This window comes from Mobula birostris, chromosome 12, assembly GCF_030028105.1.
Source record: "Mobula birostris isolate sMobBir1 chromosome 12, sMobBir1.hap1, whole genome shotgun sequence".
Classification (NCBI taxonomy): Eukaryota; Metazoa; Chordata; class Chondrichthyes; order Myliobatiformes; family Myliobatidae; genus Mobula; species Mobula birostris.
In genome coordinates, this window is record NC_092381.1 from 62,033,038 (window position 1) to 62,052,028 (window position 18,991).

The 18,991-nt window shown below is 41.0% G+C and overlaps 1 protein-coding gene across 2 annotated transcripts in view; it reads right to left on the bottom strand.

Moving 5' to 3' along the window:
* The window catches only part of cachd1 (cache domain containing 1), a 193,594-nt gene that overhangs the window by 23,866 nt on the left and 150,737 nt on the right, over positions 1-18,991 (bottom strand). For both annotated transcript variants that reach the window (XM_072273892.1, XM_072273891.1), the window contains exons 12-20: positions 18,762-18,885; positions 15,361-15,478; positions 12,028-12,196; positions 6,047-6,189; positions 4,371-4,552; positions 3,359-3,469; positions 2,961-3,083; positions 2,532-2,631; positions 1,263-1,379 (exon numbers count right to left, since the gene is read on the bottom strand). In XM_072273892.1, the coding sequence (XP_072129993.1) occupies positions 1,263-1,379; positions 2,532-2,631; positions 2,961-3,083; positions 3,359-3,469; positions 4,371-4,552; positions 6,047-6,189; positions 12,028-12,196; positions 15,361-15,478; positions 18,762-18,885 (1,187 nt within the window). The remainder of the gene's footprint in view (positions 1-1,262; positions 1,380-2,531; positions 2,632-2,960; positions 3,084-3,358; positions 3,470-4,370; positions 4,553-6,046; positions 6,190-12,027; positions 12,197-15,360; positions 15,479-18,761; positions 18,886-18,991) is intronic.

Here is an 18,991-nt window from a genome sequence, read left to right on the forward strand (position 1 = left end):
CAAAAGTTCAACCTGATTAACCCAGACCAGTTTTGAACAGTTAGTTCATCCTCAATACTTGCAGGTGGAAAGCAAAGGCCTCACCTGCCTTCTCAGGTGGAGGGAAAAGTTCAAATGGCAGTATCTGTAGGGCATTCTCTCCAATGCCCTGGGCACTATTTGCTACTAAACTGACCCTGTCCAAAGTTACAGTTAAAGAGAAGTTCTTCCAGCATTAAATCCCTTTACCTACTGTGTGTCAGGAGAAATAAGAATGTTACAACACACAATAAATTAGGCTTCTGTGCCCACAAAGTTGAGCTGCTGTTTGCATTGGCTTGCCAGCAGAGAAAGCTTATTCCTCAAATGTGGCAAAACCCCCAAGCTTCTTCCAGCAACCTGGGGCAAAGATTTCCGAATAAGGATTGAAAAAAAATAATTAGCACATAATTCTATTTAGTTGCTGGTGCTGTGAAACAAGGGCACTTTACTACGGATGGCAAGAAGCCAAGTTGTCTTTTCAATAATATTTAAAAATCGTGCTGAATTCGTATAAGACATTGTTGAGGCCCAACTTGGAGTATTGTGTGTAGTTTTGGTTACCTACAGTACCTACAGGAAAAATGTAAACAAGGTTGAAAGAGTACCGAGAAAATTCACAAGGATGTTGCTGGGACAGGAGGACCTGAGAAAAGAATGAATAGGTTCACCCCAGTTTGGATGATTTGAAGGCAATTTTAAGTTAAGAGTTATAATTTTACACATGAACAGCATTCAATTTTCTGAAAATTGCAGATGGATTTAGTTCAACCATTGATGTATTTAGAATTTCCAGACATGTGTGCCTATCAAAGAGCACATTTTGATTTGTCTGGTTACAGAACTTTATTAAGATCACGATCTTTAAATGAGATGACACATTATTGCACATGCACCGTGCATTTCTCGAAATAGCCTCCTCCTCCATACTTGGAGGCTACTGAAGCTGCAGTGACATCAATTGGCTTAAGTCACATGATCTTTCACCATGAATTTGGTTTAAAAAGGCTAAGCAAGCATACATGTGTGGAGATTTAAACAATGCTCCTACTTATTGCCAGCAACCCAGGCACTGCAAAATCACCCAGGATAGGTCACTTATCCCTTGGAATCTGTTCCTAGTTTCTCCTAAAGTGACAATAAGGCTCAGAAACTTCTGTTCTGATTTGCAATGTCTTTAGACAAAGTATGCCTTTGGAGTTTTGGAATAATTTCTAAATCGTGGTGTTTAAAGACAGACTTACTACAATGCTGGTGTTAAATTTGTAGAACCGCTGCACTGTTCTGTCACTGAAACTGTTGCAAAGATTTTTCTTCACAAAATTAGGATGATTTAGAATGTCATTTGCCACCAGAGGTTCCTGATTAAAAAAAATAAAGAAAACATTTAGTTTCAATTCTATTAAAATGTTACAATTGCATAGATCTTCAACTCTCTGACAGCACAGCAAGAAAAGACGTACACTTCATGACTGCATCCACACGCTGAAGAATTGTGTCATTATTTACTATTTTAATTCTTACAACTCAGAAATCCATTCTAATGGCCGGTATCTGAATCAAATTGCTGGCTTATGCATATGCCTTCATTTGTCTGATATAGGCATATGGTCGCCTTTTGGAACACATTCCATTCTCATACATTATGATGGGGTTAATTAGCTCTCATTATTCACAGGGGCCTGCAGGAGCTTGGCTATTTAAATCACAAAGGTCATCAGCACAGGACACTCATCCACCTAGGGTCACTTAAAAATGCAACAGTATTATCCAATAACAGATACAGCAATGGAGACACTGTTTTAGCACCAATTTCAGCGGAATTCCTTGCAAACAGCACAAATAACACATCATAATCTAAGAAAAGTGGGCACCACAATCGATAAAAACAAATGCATATTGAGCTGGCAAGCTTACCACTTTATCACAAATTACAAAAATGTTGAAGTGAATATGGACATGGCCTACAAGTATGAGCATTGCAAACGTGCTCTATGGCTATATTTATTAATCAGAAAAGCAATCGATCCTATCTAGATTTCCTGTCTGGCTGATAGCTAAGTCACTGAGTTACAATGAATTATAAAATTGGATTATTCAAAGTCACTCAGAACATACAAGTCCTTTTGAGGATCCATCAATTAAACAGTTTGGGTAGTCAATCATTAACAATGCTCCCAAAACACAGCCATCTGATTCTGGTATCCAGCTATCTTGTCTACCTCAAAGAATCAGATTCAATTTAATATTTTATCTCCAGCAAGAAAACACATTAAGAAGCCCAATTACGTCTTTGTAGAAGAAGTCTTACAAATTTAAATAAATTATTTCCGTTTTTTTTAACAAAACCTCCATATACCAAGTCAACTAAGAACTAATGGGATAAATCAACCATCCGGTACATTGACCAAGTAGTGAGCAGTTGCAATGCAGTTTGCAGCGAAGTTATACTCTATATTTTTTTTAAATGAACTCTGCAAAGCTACACATTCACGTGATTTTTTTTCCATTACTTTGTGGGTGATGTGTTGCTGCTCCACAGGCGCATGGCCTTTGGGGTCAATTAGAGTTGGATGTGCCAAGAGATAGCCTTTGTCTTCCATGATAAAGCACCTAATGAAAGAAAGTCAATTAGTTCAAGGAAATTCTCAGCAAAATAGCAGCTAATGCTTTAATGTAGCAAGAAACAAAAATATAAATTCTAATCAGAAAGCAACATCGAGCAACTTAAAACATGTATGATATATTATAATAAAACTCGATCATAAGAAATGATGACCTTCTACCAAGAACAGAAAGACCACTTAAATATGCATCCCTCCCATAGATGTAGAAATATCTTTTTCTTAAAATAAAAATGAGATCAAATACAAAATGACTTATTTTCTTCTTTAATAGATCCCATGTCATTAGAAAGTTGGCCGTTCCTCAGCTGGAACTACCTGATTTTGTTGCCTCCATCTTGATTGCAAATGGGTAACAAATCCAAAAGAACCTTGTAAAAGTATCGCAGGGTGAAATCCACTCCCATCACAGCCACAGCATGTCCTGGTGCCAAAAGAGACCTTGGGGAGAAATTTTAAAAAACAGTACTTTGACATATTTCTTACCAATGTCTGACCTGAAGTTCCTCTAGCTAACTTCAATGTGCTTCCACAGCAATGCAAGATTCCTAAACTCCAGAAGTAAATGCCAATGAAGGTTATGAAGCACAATTTCTCTTGTCAAAATCTTTTCTGCTGCAACAATCAGCAACTTGTACATTCTGAAGCAACATTTACAGATGAACGTCATTTATCAAGTTGAACGAAATAAACAAGGTGATGGATCTTCACATTACCTGGATGAATGAATAGTGTGGCTCAGTGTAACAACGTAACCAGCTCCTCCAACATCAAGATATGGGCCAGTGAAGGTAATCAGAGCAGGGTTTGCCATTGCATGCAGATACCTAGCAACAACAGTCCAATTTTTACAGAATTAGAGAACTCTCCAAGGGCGTGATTAAAAGGTTTGAAGATACTCTTGAATACAATGCAAAAGATTATTTTCCCTAAATTATGTTGTCCCACACCATGCTGCTCTAGGTTTTTACCAATATCATTTAACAGGAAGAAAATGGGAGCCACCTAATTGGCAAAATTTCTCCATGTTTCTTCCTGGCAGATTCTAAATAGCTTCAGTGTTACTCCACAATAAACTGAGCAAAGCAGTGACACAAGGACTACATGCAGTCACGAACCCTGGCGCACTAATCATGTACACTGAATGCTCATATTGCTTTGACCATAGGCACATTCACAACAGCAATAAAGGGGCCTTAATACTGCCCTCAGTGTATGGGCTAGAGAAGGGAGAGCCCCTTGATAAGCGAACAAGAGAGCTTGATGGCACTGCAGCACAGTTAAGGGGCTCGCTCCCTCACAGAATGAATAGCAATACGAGGTGAGGGAAATGAAGAAATTGGGAGTGCAAGGTAGGGGAGTGTTAAAATATTACCTTTAAAGCACTTTGTTGAATACAACTGAAACTTCAGTTTTAAAGGAGAGTGTGTTACTGTTGGGTTACACAGGATGTCCTCAATCACAGAGGAAATACATTCAGTACGCTCAAACAGAAAAACAACCAAGCAATCACTAAGTTCAAAACAATACAAACAAACTAACAGACAACTTCAGATGCAACATCATCAAAATGCTTTGTTAATTATACAAACACAAATAACAACATCAATCACTTCAGTGCTCAGACAAACTCTGCTCACTATGGTGAGAAGCAAACATTTTTTTTTCTAAGAGACTTTGCTTTAGAGGCTATTTGTAACACTCTTCCTGTGGATCTGTAAAACTCACCACTGTCTCCTGGTGGGATCAAATGCTTTATCCATGAGAGAGCCAGGGTAAATCCGAAGCACCCCATTGGGCGTTGCTATGTAACGACGGACAATGTAACTGTTTAGGATGCTGATTTCCATTTGTGACATCCATTCATCTGTTACGTGACTGGTAGCCATGACTTCGTTTCTGACAGAGGACTACACACAGGCAGAGAGAAAAAGAACAGGACTACTTAAAGATATGCCCAGAACTTTTCAAAGCTGTGAATCAATCCTGTTAATATGCTTTTTTAATCAGACTGTATAAAATTGCATGGACAGCTTCCCTCATATATATAAAATAAAGATTATGTGCGGATTTTAGAGTTTCAATTTATCCAGACAAGGGAAAGATAATAAGCTTAATTTCACATGTGAATACCTGAAGGGATTCCCTTTAAGAACTGACTTTAAAAATTGAAAAACCTAATGAAGGATCAGGGGTCACATTGCTGGATGCCAGAGAGGGAGGTAACAAAGAGCAGCTCTAGGATCCCTGAGCCTGAGATCATCATTGAATACAGCAAGAATGCAGGAGGGATCAAACATATGTAGGTGATTTATTTTCACTTAGGAAAAACAAAAAAAAAATTTGATATCTGTCAACATATACACTTCACAAGATTTAGGTGTATAAAGATATTCTTGACAACCAGGTTTTAATTCAGCCCTGCTCTCCAAACCCCCTGCTGCCACTGGGTTTCCACACTATTGAATGGCTGAGGTATCACCTCGCACTCACTTCACCCTGCAGTTCAATTACTGATTGGATCATTTTTATTTCTAGAGAGCACTTTCAACTGAAAGGTACTAGCGAAAAGTAATGGCTGAATTGAAGCACAAAACAAGAACTGCAACCACAACACACTGAATTGTATTTATTTTAAGTTTTGCTCCCAACTCTAGCTATTGATGCAACACATGAAGGGTTAATGATCACTCCACAAGTCCAGGGAATGTATGAGGCAAGATGCAAAATGGCTATTAATGCTACAACTAAAGTGAAAAAAATCCCAAGAATACATTTATGAAGGAGTATCTTGTACCAATTTGAAATAAATTTGATTAGAAATGCTGCTTCAGGACAGACAGATGCATTTTCTACAGTGGAACTATAATTATTTGAAAATCTGTCACTTGCTTCACAGACTTTGTAAAAGCACACTGTGTACAACTGCGATCTGTCTGGTCACTTATTTATCTCCTATCTGAGAATAATAAAGCAATATTATTAACCACCCGCACTTCAGAATAAAGGATCCGATTTTGCATTACTGCTCAGTGAACTAAGCATAATACTGTCTACAGAATATTATCTCTTCACCTTTGGCTCTGGAAAGAATTGCTGCACCACTTGCCTCTGAGTTCCAGAGCAGGACTTGTGCTGCTGTGAAATTTCTGCCCCAGTCAGCAAGAGAATGTTATGAGTAGGTGGTTATCTCCGCTTCTCTGCATCACAAAATATGTGAAGGGTTCAGTTCCTGAGATGCCCTCAGAGATTAAACCAAACTATTTGCAATCTTGACATCTTGTTTGATTGCAAACATGGTTTTCAAACCCCCAAGGCAACATTTCACCTTCAACAAGTTGCAAAATAAAGTTAAACACATTGATTAAAGTGACAGCACAAAACTTATAGAAATCAAATCTCACTTTGAGTCCTGGATTGGCGATGAGGCGTGTGTTGTCACTCAGATAAGCTGTATAATGCTCCACCATTCGTTTGGTCTCTGCTTGACTGAGGTGCTCAAATGGAGATGAAAAGCTGCCTGCAGATAGCATGACAGTGGGGCTTTCTGCAAGAGACACAAGAATTAAATAAACTCCTCTTAATCATGCTCAGTACTTAATGGCAACTGTTGTTGGCGACGATGATACAAACTTAAATCTAAGTTTTGTTTAAATATTTGAAACTCACACCTAATAGACATCGATCAAACTTATACTGAAGACAAAATGTCACACTAAGAATGGAAATGATGGATGTGAAACCTGTTGTAAAGAACTTTGCCCCCAAGTTTTCTCCTTTTCCCTTGCAAATTCTAGCTCATGTTGGGATAAGGACTCATGGGCAATCCTTGGATACCTCACACTGTTGCATAGCTGGATTTGAAGGCCCACTGGTATTAGGAGTTAGACACCTACGATCCTCCTGTGAAAGTTGGCAACTCACACTTCAAGATGATAAGGAAGCTGACAACAGGAACTTGGGTTCGAGCTGAAAAGGTTACAGTGGGAGCCTTTATTGAATATTCCTGGACCTGATTCTAATTCTGCAGAATATGGCCAAAGTATTGAAAGGCAGGGCTTTTATTTTAAAAAGAGTTGATTTATTCTTAAAACAGTGTAATTGTGTGCTATTAACACTTCAGTTTTAATTTGTAATTGCAATTACTTGTTACAGCATCAACAGAGCTGTTCAACTGCACAAAACCCAATAGAAGTCTTCTAGTTCCTGTTCTATGTGACTCTGTTCCAGACCATTCTCCTCTGGGAGCTGGAAGCACAACTGGAAAGCACTAAATACAAATGCTGCGGTTTAGGAAATGAGACAAATCCAGAAGTTAAATACTACTGTGCTGGGAATCTGAAATCAATGCTGGAAAATCTCAACTTGTCAGGGAGTATCTGTGGATAGAGAAACAAGAGTCACTGACCAGGTCCCTTTGACCAACTACTCTAGCACAGTAGTGTTTGGGAAGTTGGCTGGACTGGTGAGAAACAAGTACCATAAAAAAGACATGTATGTTTTATATTTAACAATCCAGTAAAACAATCAAAATTGTTCAAAAGAAAAACAGCTGACGAAGACTCTACAATTTCCAGCTCTGCTATACCCAACATGCTAAACCAAAGACTCATATAATTTGACCTAAAACAGAATTCTTTCATCTATGCTTGAAGATTAACAAATATGTGTGAGAGGCACAAAATGAGTGATGTGTTTCCTGTGGTTTCAGCTTTTTGTTCATACTTAAAATATGCATTCCAGTTCATTTTAAATCCTTTTAATTTTGAAAATAAACATCTACTTAAAGTAAAATTTAAAAATTAAAGTTATATTTTTATTGATCAACCAAATCAAAGGCCGCCGTATGAATTACACTGCTACATCCAGATTCCACCACCGACCCATTCACAGAGACACTAATTCCTTCAGATCCAGTTCAAGAGACACCATGGGGCATCTTATCCTCCATCTTAAATTCTCCTGTCTTTCTAGGCAGTAAAAGTTACACACCAAAGCAATTCATAAAAATTAACATGCTGTCAACTCCTTCCCACTAATTTCAGTGGATGGTGTTACAGCAGCAGCACACGTGTGATGTTCTAGCCTACTTCAATAATACACAACACTCTAGTGGTAGTTGCACCAGACCTTTGGCACATAACCAATATACAGTAATATCAAGGTTAAATCTATGATCTTCAATAAATGAAATAAATGATTTCTTTACCAAAATTTGAACACTATTCATCAATATATCAAATCTTGTAAAAAAAATTGAATAACTCCTCACCTCGATTTACAACAAACTTGCTAAGCTGCCTTTCTTGTGACTACAGTATACCATTGCAACTCTTTCCCCGAATGTTCACTTCCACTTATGGAAAAGTGTGCTAGTTAACCTCGTTATTGGGGGCTCCTTTACCCATGCAATTAGGTAAAGTTGTTAATTTAAACTTATATCCTGTGATTAAGTATTCTTTACAAATTTGGCTCCAGTTCTGCAATTTTTTTAATCTTAAAAAATTTAAACTTTGTAGTTTAATTTACCGAAATTACTTTTTTAAGCCTTCTTTGAGTGATCCAATTTTTCTACTTTGGAAAAAGGTATTAATTCTTTTTTGGATTTATTTAAACAAGATAGATTGATGTCCTTTCAACAATTAATTGATAAATACTCTCTTTCATATTCACACTTTCTGCAATACCTTCAAGTTAGACATTTTTTACAAAAATATTTAAGTAATTTCCCTTACATATTGGAGGCTGACCTGTTAGATACTATTATGAGTATGAATCCTTTGATTAAGGGTTCTATTGGAAGAATTTATAATTTATTATCACAATGGGATGTGTTCTTTGTCTAAGATTAAACAGGATTGGGAAAAGGAACTTAATTTGACTTTTATGATGGAGGATTGGATGCGGATATTGAAGTTGGTTAACTCTTCTTCAACCAACAGGAATTCTGCAGATGCTGGAAATTCAAGCAACACACATCAAAGTTGCTGGTGAATGCAGCAGGCCAGGCAGCATCTCTAGGAAGAGGTACAGTCGATGTTTCAGGCCGAGACCCTTCGTCAGGACTAACTGAAGGAAGAGTGAGTAAGGGATTTGAAAGTTGGAGGGGGAGCGGGAGATCCAAAATGATAGGAGTAGACAGGAGGGGGAGGGACGGGAAGAAAGACGGGGGGGGGGGGCTCCAGAGAATGGGCAAGGGGTATATTCAGAGGGACAGAGGGAGAAAAAGGAGAGTGAGAGAAAGAATGTGTGTGTAAAAATAAGTAACAGATGGGGTACGAGGGGGAGGTGGGGCATTAGCGGAAGTTAGAGAAGTCGATGTTCATGCCATCAGGTTGGAGGCTACCTAGACGGAATATAAGGTGTTGTTCCTCCAACTTGAGTGTGGCTTCACCTTTACAGTAGAGGAGGCCGTGGATAGACATGTCAGAATGGGAATGGGATGTGGAATTAAAATGTGTGGCCACTGGGAGATCCTGCTTTCTCTGGCGGACAGAGAGTAGGTGTTCAGCAAAGCTGTCTCCCAGTCTGCGTCGGGTCTCGCCAATATATAAAAGGCCACATCGGGAGCACCGGACGCAGTATATCACCCCAGCTGGCTCACAGGTGAAGTGTTGCCTCACCTGGAAGGACTGTTTGGGACCCTGAATGGTGGTAAGGGAGGAAGTGTAAGGGCATGTGTAGCACTTGTTCCGCTTACACGGATAAGTGCCAGGAGGGAGATCAGTGGGGAGGGATGGGGGGGACGAATGGACAAGGGAGTTGCGTAGGGAGCAATCCCTGCGGAATGCAGAGAGGTGGGGAGGAAGGATGTGCTTAGTGGTGGGATCCCGTTGGAGTCTCCGGGTCCAACATATTACCTCACCTACCACCCCACCAGCCTCCGGGTCCAACATATTATTCTCCGTAACTTCCGCCACCTCCAACGGGATCCCACCACTAAGCACATCTTTCCCTCCCCCCCCCCCTGCATTCCACAGGGATCGCTCCCTACACAACTCCCTTGTCCATTCGTCCCCCCCATCCCTCCCCACTGATCTCCCTCCTGGCACTTATCCGTGTAAGCGGAACAAGTGCTACACATGCCCTTACACTTCCTCCCTCACCACCATTCGGGGCCCCAAACAGTCCTTCCAGGTGAGGCAACACTTCACCTGTGAGTCGGCTGGGGTGATATACTGCGTCCGGTGCTCCCAATGTGGCCTTTTATATATTGGCGAGACCCGATGCAGACTGGGAGACCGCTTTGCTGAACACCTATGCTCTGTCCACCAGAGAAAGCAGGATCTCCCAGTGGCCACACATTTTAATTCCACATTCCATTCCCATTCTGACATGTCTATCCACGGCCTCCTCTACTGTAAAGATGAAGCCACACTCAGGTTGGAGGAACAACACCTTATATTCCGTCTAGGTAGCCTCCAACCTGATGGCATGAACATCGACTTCTCTAACTTCCGCTAATGCCCCACCTCCCCCTCGTACCCCATCTGTTACTTATTTTTACACACACATTCTTTCTCTCACTCTCCTTTTTCTCCCTCTGTCCCTCTGAATATACCCCTTGCCCATCCTCTGGGTCCTCCCCCCCCCCCCCCGTCTTTCTTCCCGGACCTCCTGTCCCATGATCCTCTCGTATCCTTTTTGCCTATCACCTGTCCAGCTCTTGGCTCCATCTCTCCCCCTCCTGTCTTCTCCTATCATTTTGGATCTCCCCCTCTCCCTCCAACTTTCAAATCCCTTACTCACTCTTCCTTCAGTTAGTCCTGACGAAGGGTCTCGGCCTGAAAAGTTGACTGCACCTCTTCCTAGAGATGCTGCCTGGCCTGCTGCGTTCACCAGCAACTTTTATGTGTGTAACTCTTCTTCAATTTGTGCTAGCCATTCATTGATTCAATTTAAAATTGTACATCATTATCATTTGACAAAGGAGAGACTTTCTAAAATCTTTCCTAATGTTGATAGTCATTGTGATAGATGTAAAACAGAGATAGCTACACTGACACATGTTTTGGTCTGTTCTATATTGGAACAGTTCTGGAACTCTGTTTTCTCAACAATTTCTAAAGCACTTAAAATTAATTTACAACCTAATAAATTAACTGTGCTTTTTGGAATAATTCCTCAAAATATTCATGGTATTTCTGTGTCTGACCAACATGTTATTGCATTTGTTACATTGATAGCTAGGAGGGCCTTTGTTACATTGATAGCTAGGAGGGCCATTTTGTTGAAGTGGAAGGATACATCAGCTCCCACTTTGTTACAATGGTTCTCTCAAGTGATGCTATGTCTTAGTTTGGAGAAAATTAGAAGTCGAACCTTTGAACCTTTATTTGATTTTGAGAAAAGATGGGGCTCATTTGCTCGTTATTATCATTTGAGTTAATTGATATAATTTTTCCACGATCTAATTGTAAGTTCTTTTAGTATATTTTCTTTTCTTGCTGGCGGTTTGATGTTTATTTTTAGAAGCTTTTTGTATGACGCATGGCTCCGGGGTTGTACACCTAATGGGTTCTCTTCTTTCCTCTCTCACTTTTCTGCTTAGTAGGTTTTTTTTGTTATCACAAAATTTTGTTTTCGATCATTAAGATGATGGTTTTTTTTGAGGCACTGTTAAGTGTTGTTACTTCGATGTACTCATGTTATTTTTCCTATATATACAATAAAAAGATTTGAAAAGAAAAGGAAAAGTGTGCTAGTATTGGCTACTCTTTTGTCCCTCCATTGTAAAGATAGCTATGGATTCTTTCTTGCATTCAGTATAATCACTAGCAGGCAAATGTCATTGTTCTACAATAATTTGCAGAAGCATGCAACAGATTGCCAAAGAACAATTGAGAAACTGAGAAATAGATAATTCACATCTATGCCACAAACTTGTTAAGAGTTAGCGAAATAGATGCTATAAAAGCCAAGTTAAAACTTTATCAACCATGAAGAAATAAAGGTACATGACTGCAATCTTATGATAAAGTGGCGTCAATTTGCAAATCAGTATTCAATGAAACCTCCTTGTTCAGTTGAGTATTAATACAGCATTCGATAAGAGCTGGATAGTCTAATCCTTTGTTCCTTTTCTTGCTTATAGTACAAGTTGGAGTATATTGGAAAGATCATCTGTGAAAGTTAATTATTCCTTACATAAATAGAAAGAAAATTGACAAAGGGAGTTCAGGTTATCAAGATTCTTCACTGCATGGCTTGTACTCACTTCAAAATAAGACTGATGGAGATCTGTGGTATCTAATGTAGTTGGCTTCTTGGTGACTTTGGGTGCACATGTGAGTGTGGAAAGCGAAGGAAATTGCAAATGGAAGAGCAATATGGAATATTAGAGGCTGCAAACCCTCAACACATTGCTTCATAGTTAGCTTCTTACCTAGTGTTGCCAACTGCTTGAAATGCAAACAGGAGGTAGGTTGACCCAGAAGATCCAACCGATGGTAGAGAAGCTTACTACTTGGGGCAGTATTTAAATTTTTCAGGTGTCTGACTGGCACTTCAGGTTGGACCATCACAATGCACAGAATAAATGATGTGTCTTGCACCTGCATAGGTAAAGGAGTATCAGAATTTTTATAACCAACTTTAAATGTCAGTTCAAATTTCCAGCGACTTTCTACAAAACTGGTAGAAAGATTTCACTGAACTATCAAGTTCAAGTTTATTGTCATCTGACTGTACCTTTGTACAACCAAACGAACCAAAGTTCCTTTGGACCATGATACTCCCACAAAACATATCACACACAGCACATAAACCAAAATAGTACCATAAATAAGTTAATAAAATCTAATTCAAAATATATATAGTGCACAGCACAGATTAACAGTAAATTGCTGGTTGTCCTAGTGGCAGGACCTTGATGGTGGCAGGGTATTCATTAGCCTCACTGCTCAAGACTAATGGTTTCCATCTCTGCAATGACCTCAATGACTGAACATAGTATTGTTTTCAGTAATACAGTTAAAAGGGCAGGATTGAGGGGTACAAAATTAGTCAGTGGACAGCAGAATTAAATCAAAATGGGGCCAAATTTTTGAGGTCACATCAGTTACACATGTGGAAGCTAAGAAGCAAGAGCTCTAGTTTTGAAACACCACCCAAGCGTAATGCACACAAAATGTTGGAGGAACTTAGCAGGTTAGGCAGCATCTCGGGAAATGAATGAACAGTGGAGATGTCAGGCTGAGGCCCTTCTTCAGGACTGAAAGGAAAGGGGAAGATGTCAGAATAAATGGGTGGGTGGAGGGAAAGGTGGATTAGCTAGAATGTGATAGATGAAGCCTAGTGGCTGGAGAAGAAGAAATCTGATGACAGAGGACAGTGGACCATGAGAGAAAGGGAAGGAGAAGGAGGGGCACGGGGGAAGGTGATAGGCAGGTAAGTAGAAAAGATAAGAGGCTAGAGTGGGGAATTGAAGAGTGAAGAGAAAGGGAGAAAAATTACCGTAAGTTGGAGAAATCCATTTTCATGTTATCAGGTTGGAAACTACCTAGACGGAATATGAGGTGTTGCCCCTCCACCCTGAGAGTGGCAAAAGTAGCAGCCATGGATTGACACATCGGAATGGGATAGGGATAGGAATTAAAATGGCTGGCCACCGGAAATTTCATTTTTGGCTGATGGAGTGGATGTGCTCAACAAAGTGGTCCCCTAATTCATGCTGGGTCTCACCAGTGTAGAGGAAGCCACAACAGGAGATACAAATGACAAAACCAATAGATTCCCAGGTGAGGTGTTGTCTCACCTGGAAGGAATGTTTGGGGCCCTGAATGGCGGTGAGAGAGGAGGTGAATGGGCAGGTGTAGCACTTCTGCCACTTGCAGGGGTATGTGTCAGGATGGAGATGAGTTGGGGAGGGATGAATGGACAAGGGAGTTACGGAGGGAGTGATCTCTGTGGAAAGCGGAGGAGGGGGAAGGGGAGGTAAAGATGCGTTGGATGTGGAGGCTCATGGGGTGGTAGGTGAGGATAAGCAGAACTCTATCCCTGTTAAGGTGGGGGGAAGATGGGATAAGGGTGAACGTCCAGGAAATGGAAGAAAAGTGGGTGAGGGCAGCATCAATGGTGGATGAAACAGAACACTATTCTTTGAAGGAAGAGGACATCTCTGCTGTCCTGGAAAATAAATCCTCAGCCTGGGAACAGATACGGCAGAGACAAAGGAACTGAGAAAAGGGAACAGTATTTTTATAGGAGACAGGATGGAAGAGGTGTACTCAAGATAGCCATGGGAATTGGCCGGTTTATAAAGATATTGGTAGACTGCTTGTCTCCAGAAACGGAGACAAAGAGATCAAGAAAAGGGAGAGAAGGGTCAGAAGTTAACCAAGTGAAATTAGGGGCAGGGTTAAAGTTGGAGGCAAAGTTCATGAAATTGACGAGTTTATCATAGGTGCATGAAGCAGCACCAATGTAGTCATCAAAGTAGTGCAGGAAGAGTTAGGGAGGCTTGGAACATGGACTATTCTACATAGTTGGGGCCCATGCAGGTGTGCATGGCTACCTTGAGTTTGGAAAAAGTAGGAAGAGCCGAAAGAGAAATCGTTTAGCGTGATTTCTGCCAGACCGAGGGTGGTGGTGGTGGAGCGGGGGAACTGGTTAGGGCTTTTGTTGAGAAAAAGCAGGCAGCTTTAAGGCCTTTTTGGTGGGGGAATAGAAGAATATAGGTACTGGACATCCATGGTGAAAATGGGAACTGAAAGTTGTTGATGAGATCAAGAGCATGTGAAGTGTTGCAGATATAGGTGGGAAGGGACATAACCAAGGAAGATAGGGGCATCCAAGAATGCCCATGAGTGAGGATGAAACAGAATTCAGAGAATAGTTCACACCACCCACTTCCTTTCCCCAGAGAAGTCTGTGTTAGTAGAAGCACAGAAGCACCTCAACTCGGCCTTGCCCCTGCGCTTTGTAAGAACCACGTAATCTTGAAAGTAACACTGAGCAAAAATAAATGGACCTGCTCACATTGACACTATTTATATTCAAGAGGCACATCTTAAAATGTCCTGGCTTTTGCAGTACTCTCGAGTTCCCAGCATTTGGAGCTTTGATTTGACTAAAATATCTTACAAGCAAGCACAAGCAAATCTGTTTCCGCACAATGGACTGCAGAAGGTTTCTACAGTGGAATGAGAGAAATACGTGCAGCATTGGATCACACAGGCAGGCAAGTTATCACCCTGCCAATGAACGGGAACGGCGACTAATGGTGGCCCTGGAACTTGTGCTTCTGCTGCCCTTGGGAATCTGATGCCATTAACTGAAAATGGACAGATCAACCAGCTCTGGCGCATCAGGAAGCAGCTGTTTACCTTTCACAATCAGACTCCTGGAGACAACAGTCGTATGATAAGTAAAATCAGAAGACGAGAAGGATTGCTGCTGCCTGAACTTCTACATTGCAAATGCTTCAGAGAAGGAACCCTGCTTCAAGGATTTTTAAATCCTAAAAATAACTCACCAAATGCAATCAGCCTTTCATTCATCAGCATTCCCAATTTTAAAAATGTTTAACTCCGATTAAATCTAATTCAAATATTCAAATACTTAGTGGTCAGCCATTAATGAGGTAAATAAATTGAGCACTTGTGAAAAGCATCCTTGATTAAAAACATTCTTCTGGTTTAAAAAACACAATCCTATACATCTTAACAGATCAAAGGAAAACAAAATTTAATGGCATACTTGGAATAACACAACCTACCAACTTCCAGGCATAGCTGACATTGTAGGCGTCCTTACTGGTTTCTCGCAGCCGATTTATATGCCAAGATAAAGAGGAATTTACGGGTACAGTAATAACTTGACTGCCCAAGGGGAGACTGCACAGAGATGAAGGAAGAAAAACATTATTTGCATGTCTATAATTTACACTGCCACAAATTCTAACTTTCAAAACACGTCTGGCAAAGTTTACAATGATGAAATGTACCCTGGACAATTTAAAGACAATGAACAGGACTACTGGGAACACTTATTTTTGCTCACAATACTTAATCAAAGAACACTAACCTGAAGTGTTAAACACTTCTTTCCATACATTTGAGCAATTTCAACATTTTCTTTTTTAAAATTCAGATTTCCAGAATCTGCTGGAATTGCTCAAATTTTTGCTTTTATTCAAGGTTGTTGCTTGAAGGTAAAAAAATAATCCTTGTTGAATGGAAATCCAATGCTTCATTCAAGCGATTAAATCGTCAGGCAAGAAGGACCCAACAACTTCTGCTGACTCATTACTATAGGGATTCAAGTTCATGTTCAAGTTTAATTTTCATTCAACCATACATGAAAATCGCCAAACGAAACCACGTTCCTCCAGGACAAAGGTGCAAACTGCACACAGCACATAAGGTTACGATAGCAGAAAGTATAGTCACAAAAAAAATATACAGTCACCCAAGCCTCTGAATAGCATGGCCTGTAGAACAGACAATTTCGAATGAGGTTCGAGGCGACATCGGATGCATAGCAACTCTGGCAGGGTTTGCAAGACATTACTTCCTACAAAGCGAAACCCGATAGCACGAATGGCAGCAATGCTTCATTACCAGATGAACTCAGCACCTTCTATGCCCACTTTGAAAGGGAGAACACAACTACAGCTGTGAAGATCCCTGCTGCACCTGATGACCCTGTGATCTCCGTCTCAGAGGCCGATGTTAGGCTGTCTTTAAAGAGAGTGAACCCTTGAAAGGTGGAAGGTCTCGATGGAGTACCTGGTAAGGCTCTGAAAACCTGTGCCGACCAACTAGCGAGAGTAGTCAAGGACATTTTCAACCTCTCACTGCTACGGGCGGAAGCTCCCACTTGCTTCAAAAAGGCAACAAGTTATACCAGTGCCTTTTTGAATAATGTGAGCTGCCTTAATGAGTATTGCCCAGTAGCACTAACATCTACAGTGATGAAATGCTTTGGGAGGTTGGTCATGACTAGACTGAACTCCTGCCTCAGCAAGGACCTGGACCCATTGCAGTTTGCCTATCGCCACAATAGGTCAACAACAGATGCAATCTCACTGGCTCTTCACACGGCTTTAGACCACCTGGACAACACAAACACCGATGTCAGGATGTTGTTCATCGACTATAACTCAGCATTTAATACCATCATTCCCATAATTCTGATCGAGAAGTTGCAGAACCTGAGCTTCTGTACCTCCCTCTGTAATTGGATCCTTGACTTCCTAACCAGAGGACCACAATCTGTGTGGATTGGTGATAGCATCTCCTCCTCACTGATGATCAACACTGGCACACCTCAGGGGTGTGTGCTTAGCCCACTGCTCTACTCTCTATATACACATGACTGTGTGGCTAGGCATAGCTCAAATACTATCTACAAACTTGCTGACAATACCACCAATGTTGGTAGAATATCAAGTGGTGATGAGAAGGTGTACAGGAGTGAGATATGCCAACTAGTGGAGTGGTGCCGTAGCAACAACCTGGCCATCAATGTCAGTAAGACGAAAGAGCTGATTGTGGACTTCAGGAAGGGTAAGACAAAGGAACACATACGAATACTCATAGGGATCAGAAGTGGAGAGAGTGAGCAGTTTCAAGTTCCTGGGTGTCAAGATCTCTGAGAATCTAACCTGGTCCCAACATATTGATGTAGATATCAAGAAGGCAAGACAGCAGCTATACTTTATTAGGAGTTTGAAGAAATTTGGCATGTCAACAAATACTCTCAAAGACTTCTATAGATGTACTGTGGAGAGCATTCTGACAGGCTGCATCACTGTCTGGTATGGAGGGACTACTGCACAGGACCAAAAGAAGCTGCAGAGGGTTGTAAATCTAGTCATCTCCATCTTGGGTACTAACCTACAAAGTACCCAGAACATCTTCAGGGAGCGGTGTCTCAGAAAGGCAGTGTCCATTATTAAGGACCTCCAGCACCCAGGGCATGCCCTTTTCTCACTGTTACCATTAGGTAGGAGGTACAGAAGCCTGAAGACACACACTCAATGATTCAGCAACAGCTTCTTCCCCTCTGCCATTCAATTCCTAAACGCACATTGAACCATTTGGACACTACTTCACCTTTTTTAATATACAGTATTTTTGTTTTTTGCACATTTTTTAATCTATCCAATGTATACTGTAATTGATTTACTTAATACTTCGATTTTTTTCTCTTCTATATTATGCATTGTATTGAACTGCTGCTGCTAAGTTAACAAATTTCACATCACATGCCAGTGATAATAAACCTGATTCTGATGATGCATAGGCTGTTATCCTGGTCAAGCTTGCTCTTCCACTGAGCAGACACCAGAGGGCAGCACCGAGCGAACATAAGAGAGCAGCACTGGCAGGAAGGGACAGCCCCAACCCAGCACGGGCTCCGGTGCAGTCACAGAGGCCTCTGCTCTCTCCCACACCACCTTGGTGTCTCCTCTCCTGTGTGGCTGCAACAGGCAACTTCATGGTCCGAGGGCCTCGTCCTAGCCACAACTGAGGCAACACAGTTCATCTGCGGTTGGTCTCACCAAAGAGCCAGCGAACCAGATTTAGAATGTCCACAGTGCCAACGTCCAAATGAGTCTTGCAGTCACAAGAAAAATTTCCAAGACAATCACTCGCACCTTTTTTGGGACCACACACACCTCAGCACAATGGCAACAACACAAATACAGTACATAATAAGTCCAGCTCCATCACCACTGAGCAACTTGCTGAAGGGTGCTTGATATTGTTGATAACTAGTAGCATCTTGCCATCATAAAACGACAAGCAGTGCCACCTTTGGTTGGACTCAGAATGTCACTGTGTCCGAACGCGCCCCCATCTAACGCACCATCAGAACAACGTATATGGTGGAAGGAAACATCATCAGAAAAATATCGCTGACAACGTATGTATCATGACCTGCCAGCCAGTATGAAGCTCCTATGCTACATAACTTTGAGCTACACATGATAACTTTCCATTTTAATGAGCTCTGGGAATATAGGATCAAAATGCTTACTGGAACACAGTGAGATCAGCTAACATAGAGCAGGCGATCAATTCAGGTGATTTCTGAGCACCAGCTGTTCACACTGGATAATTAAGAGCAATTTACTCTATTTAATAGTTGACTCATAGCTTTTGTTTTTACCTTAGGATGTTCTGCCTGACAAGCTGAAATCTTGGAATGTTTTCATAGTGAATTATATCCGTGTGGAGTGGTGGCTCTGTGAGAAGATATGGCCGAGTCAAGGAGGGATGCATTAGGGTGTAACCTGAAATGGAAAGGGAAAGTATCTAACAACATCGTATTCAAAATCCTGTACAATTTTCAGACCCATTTCCAGTATTCCAATAGGGAGACAATCAATTAACAAACAA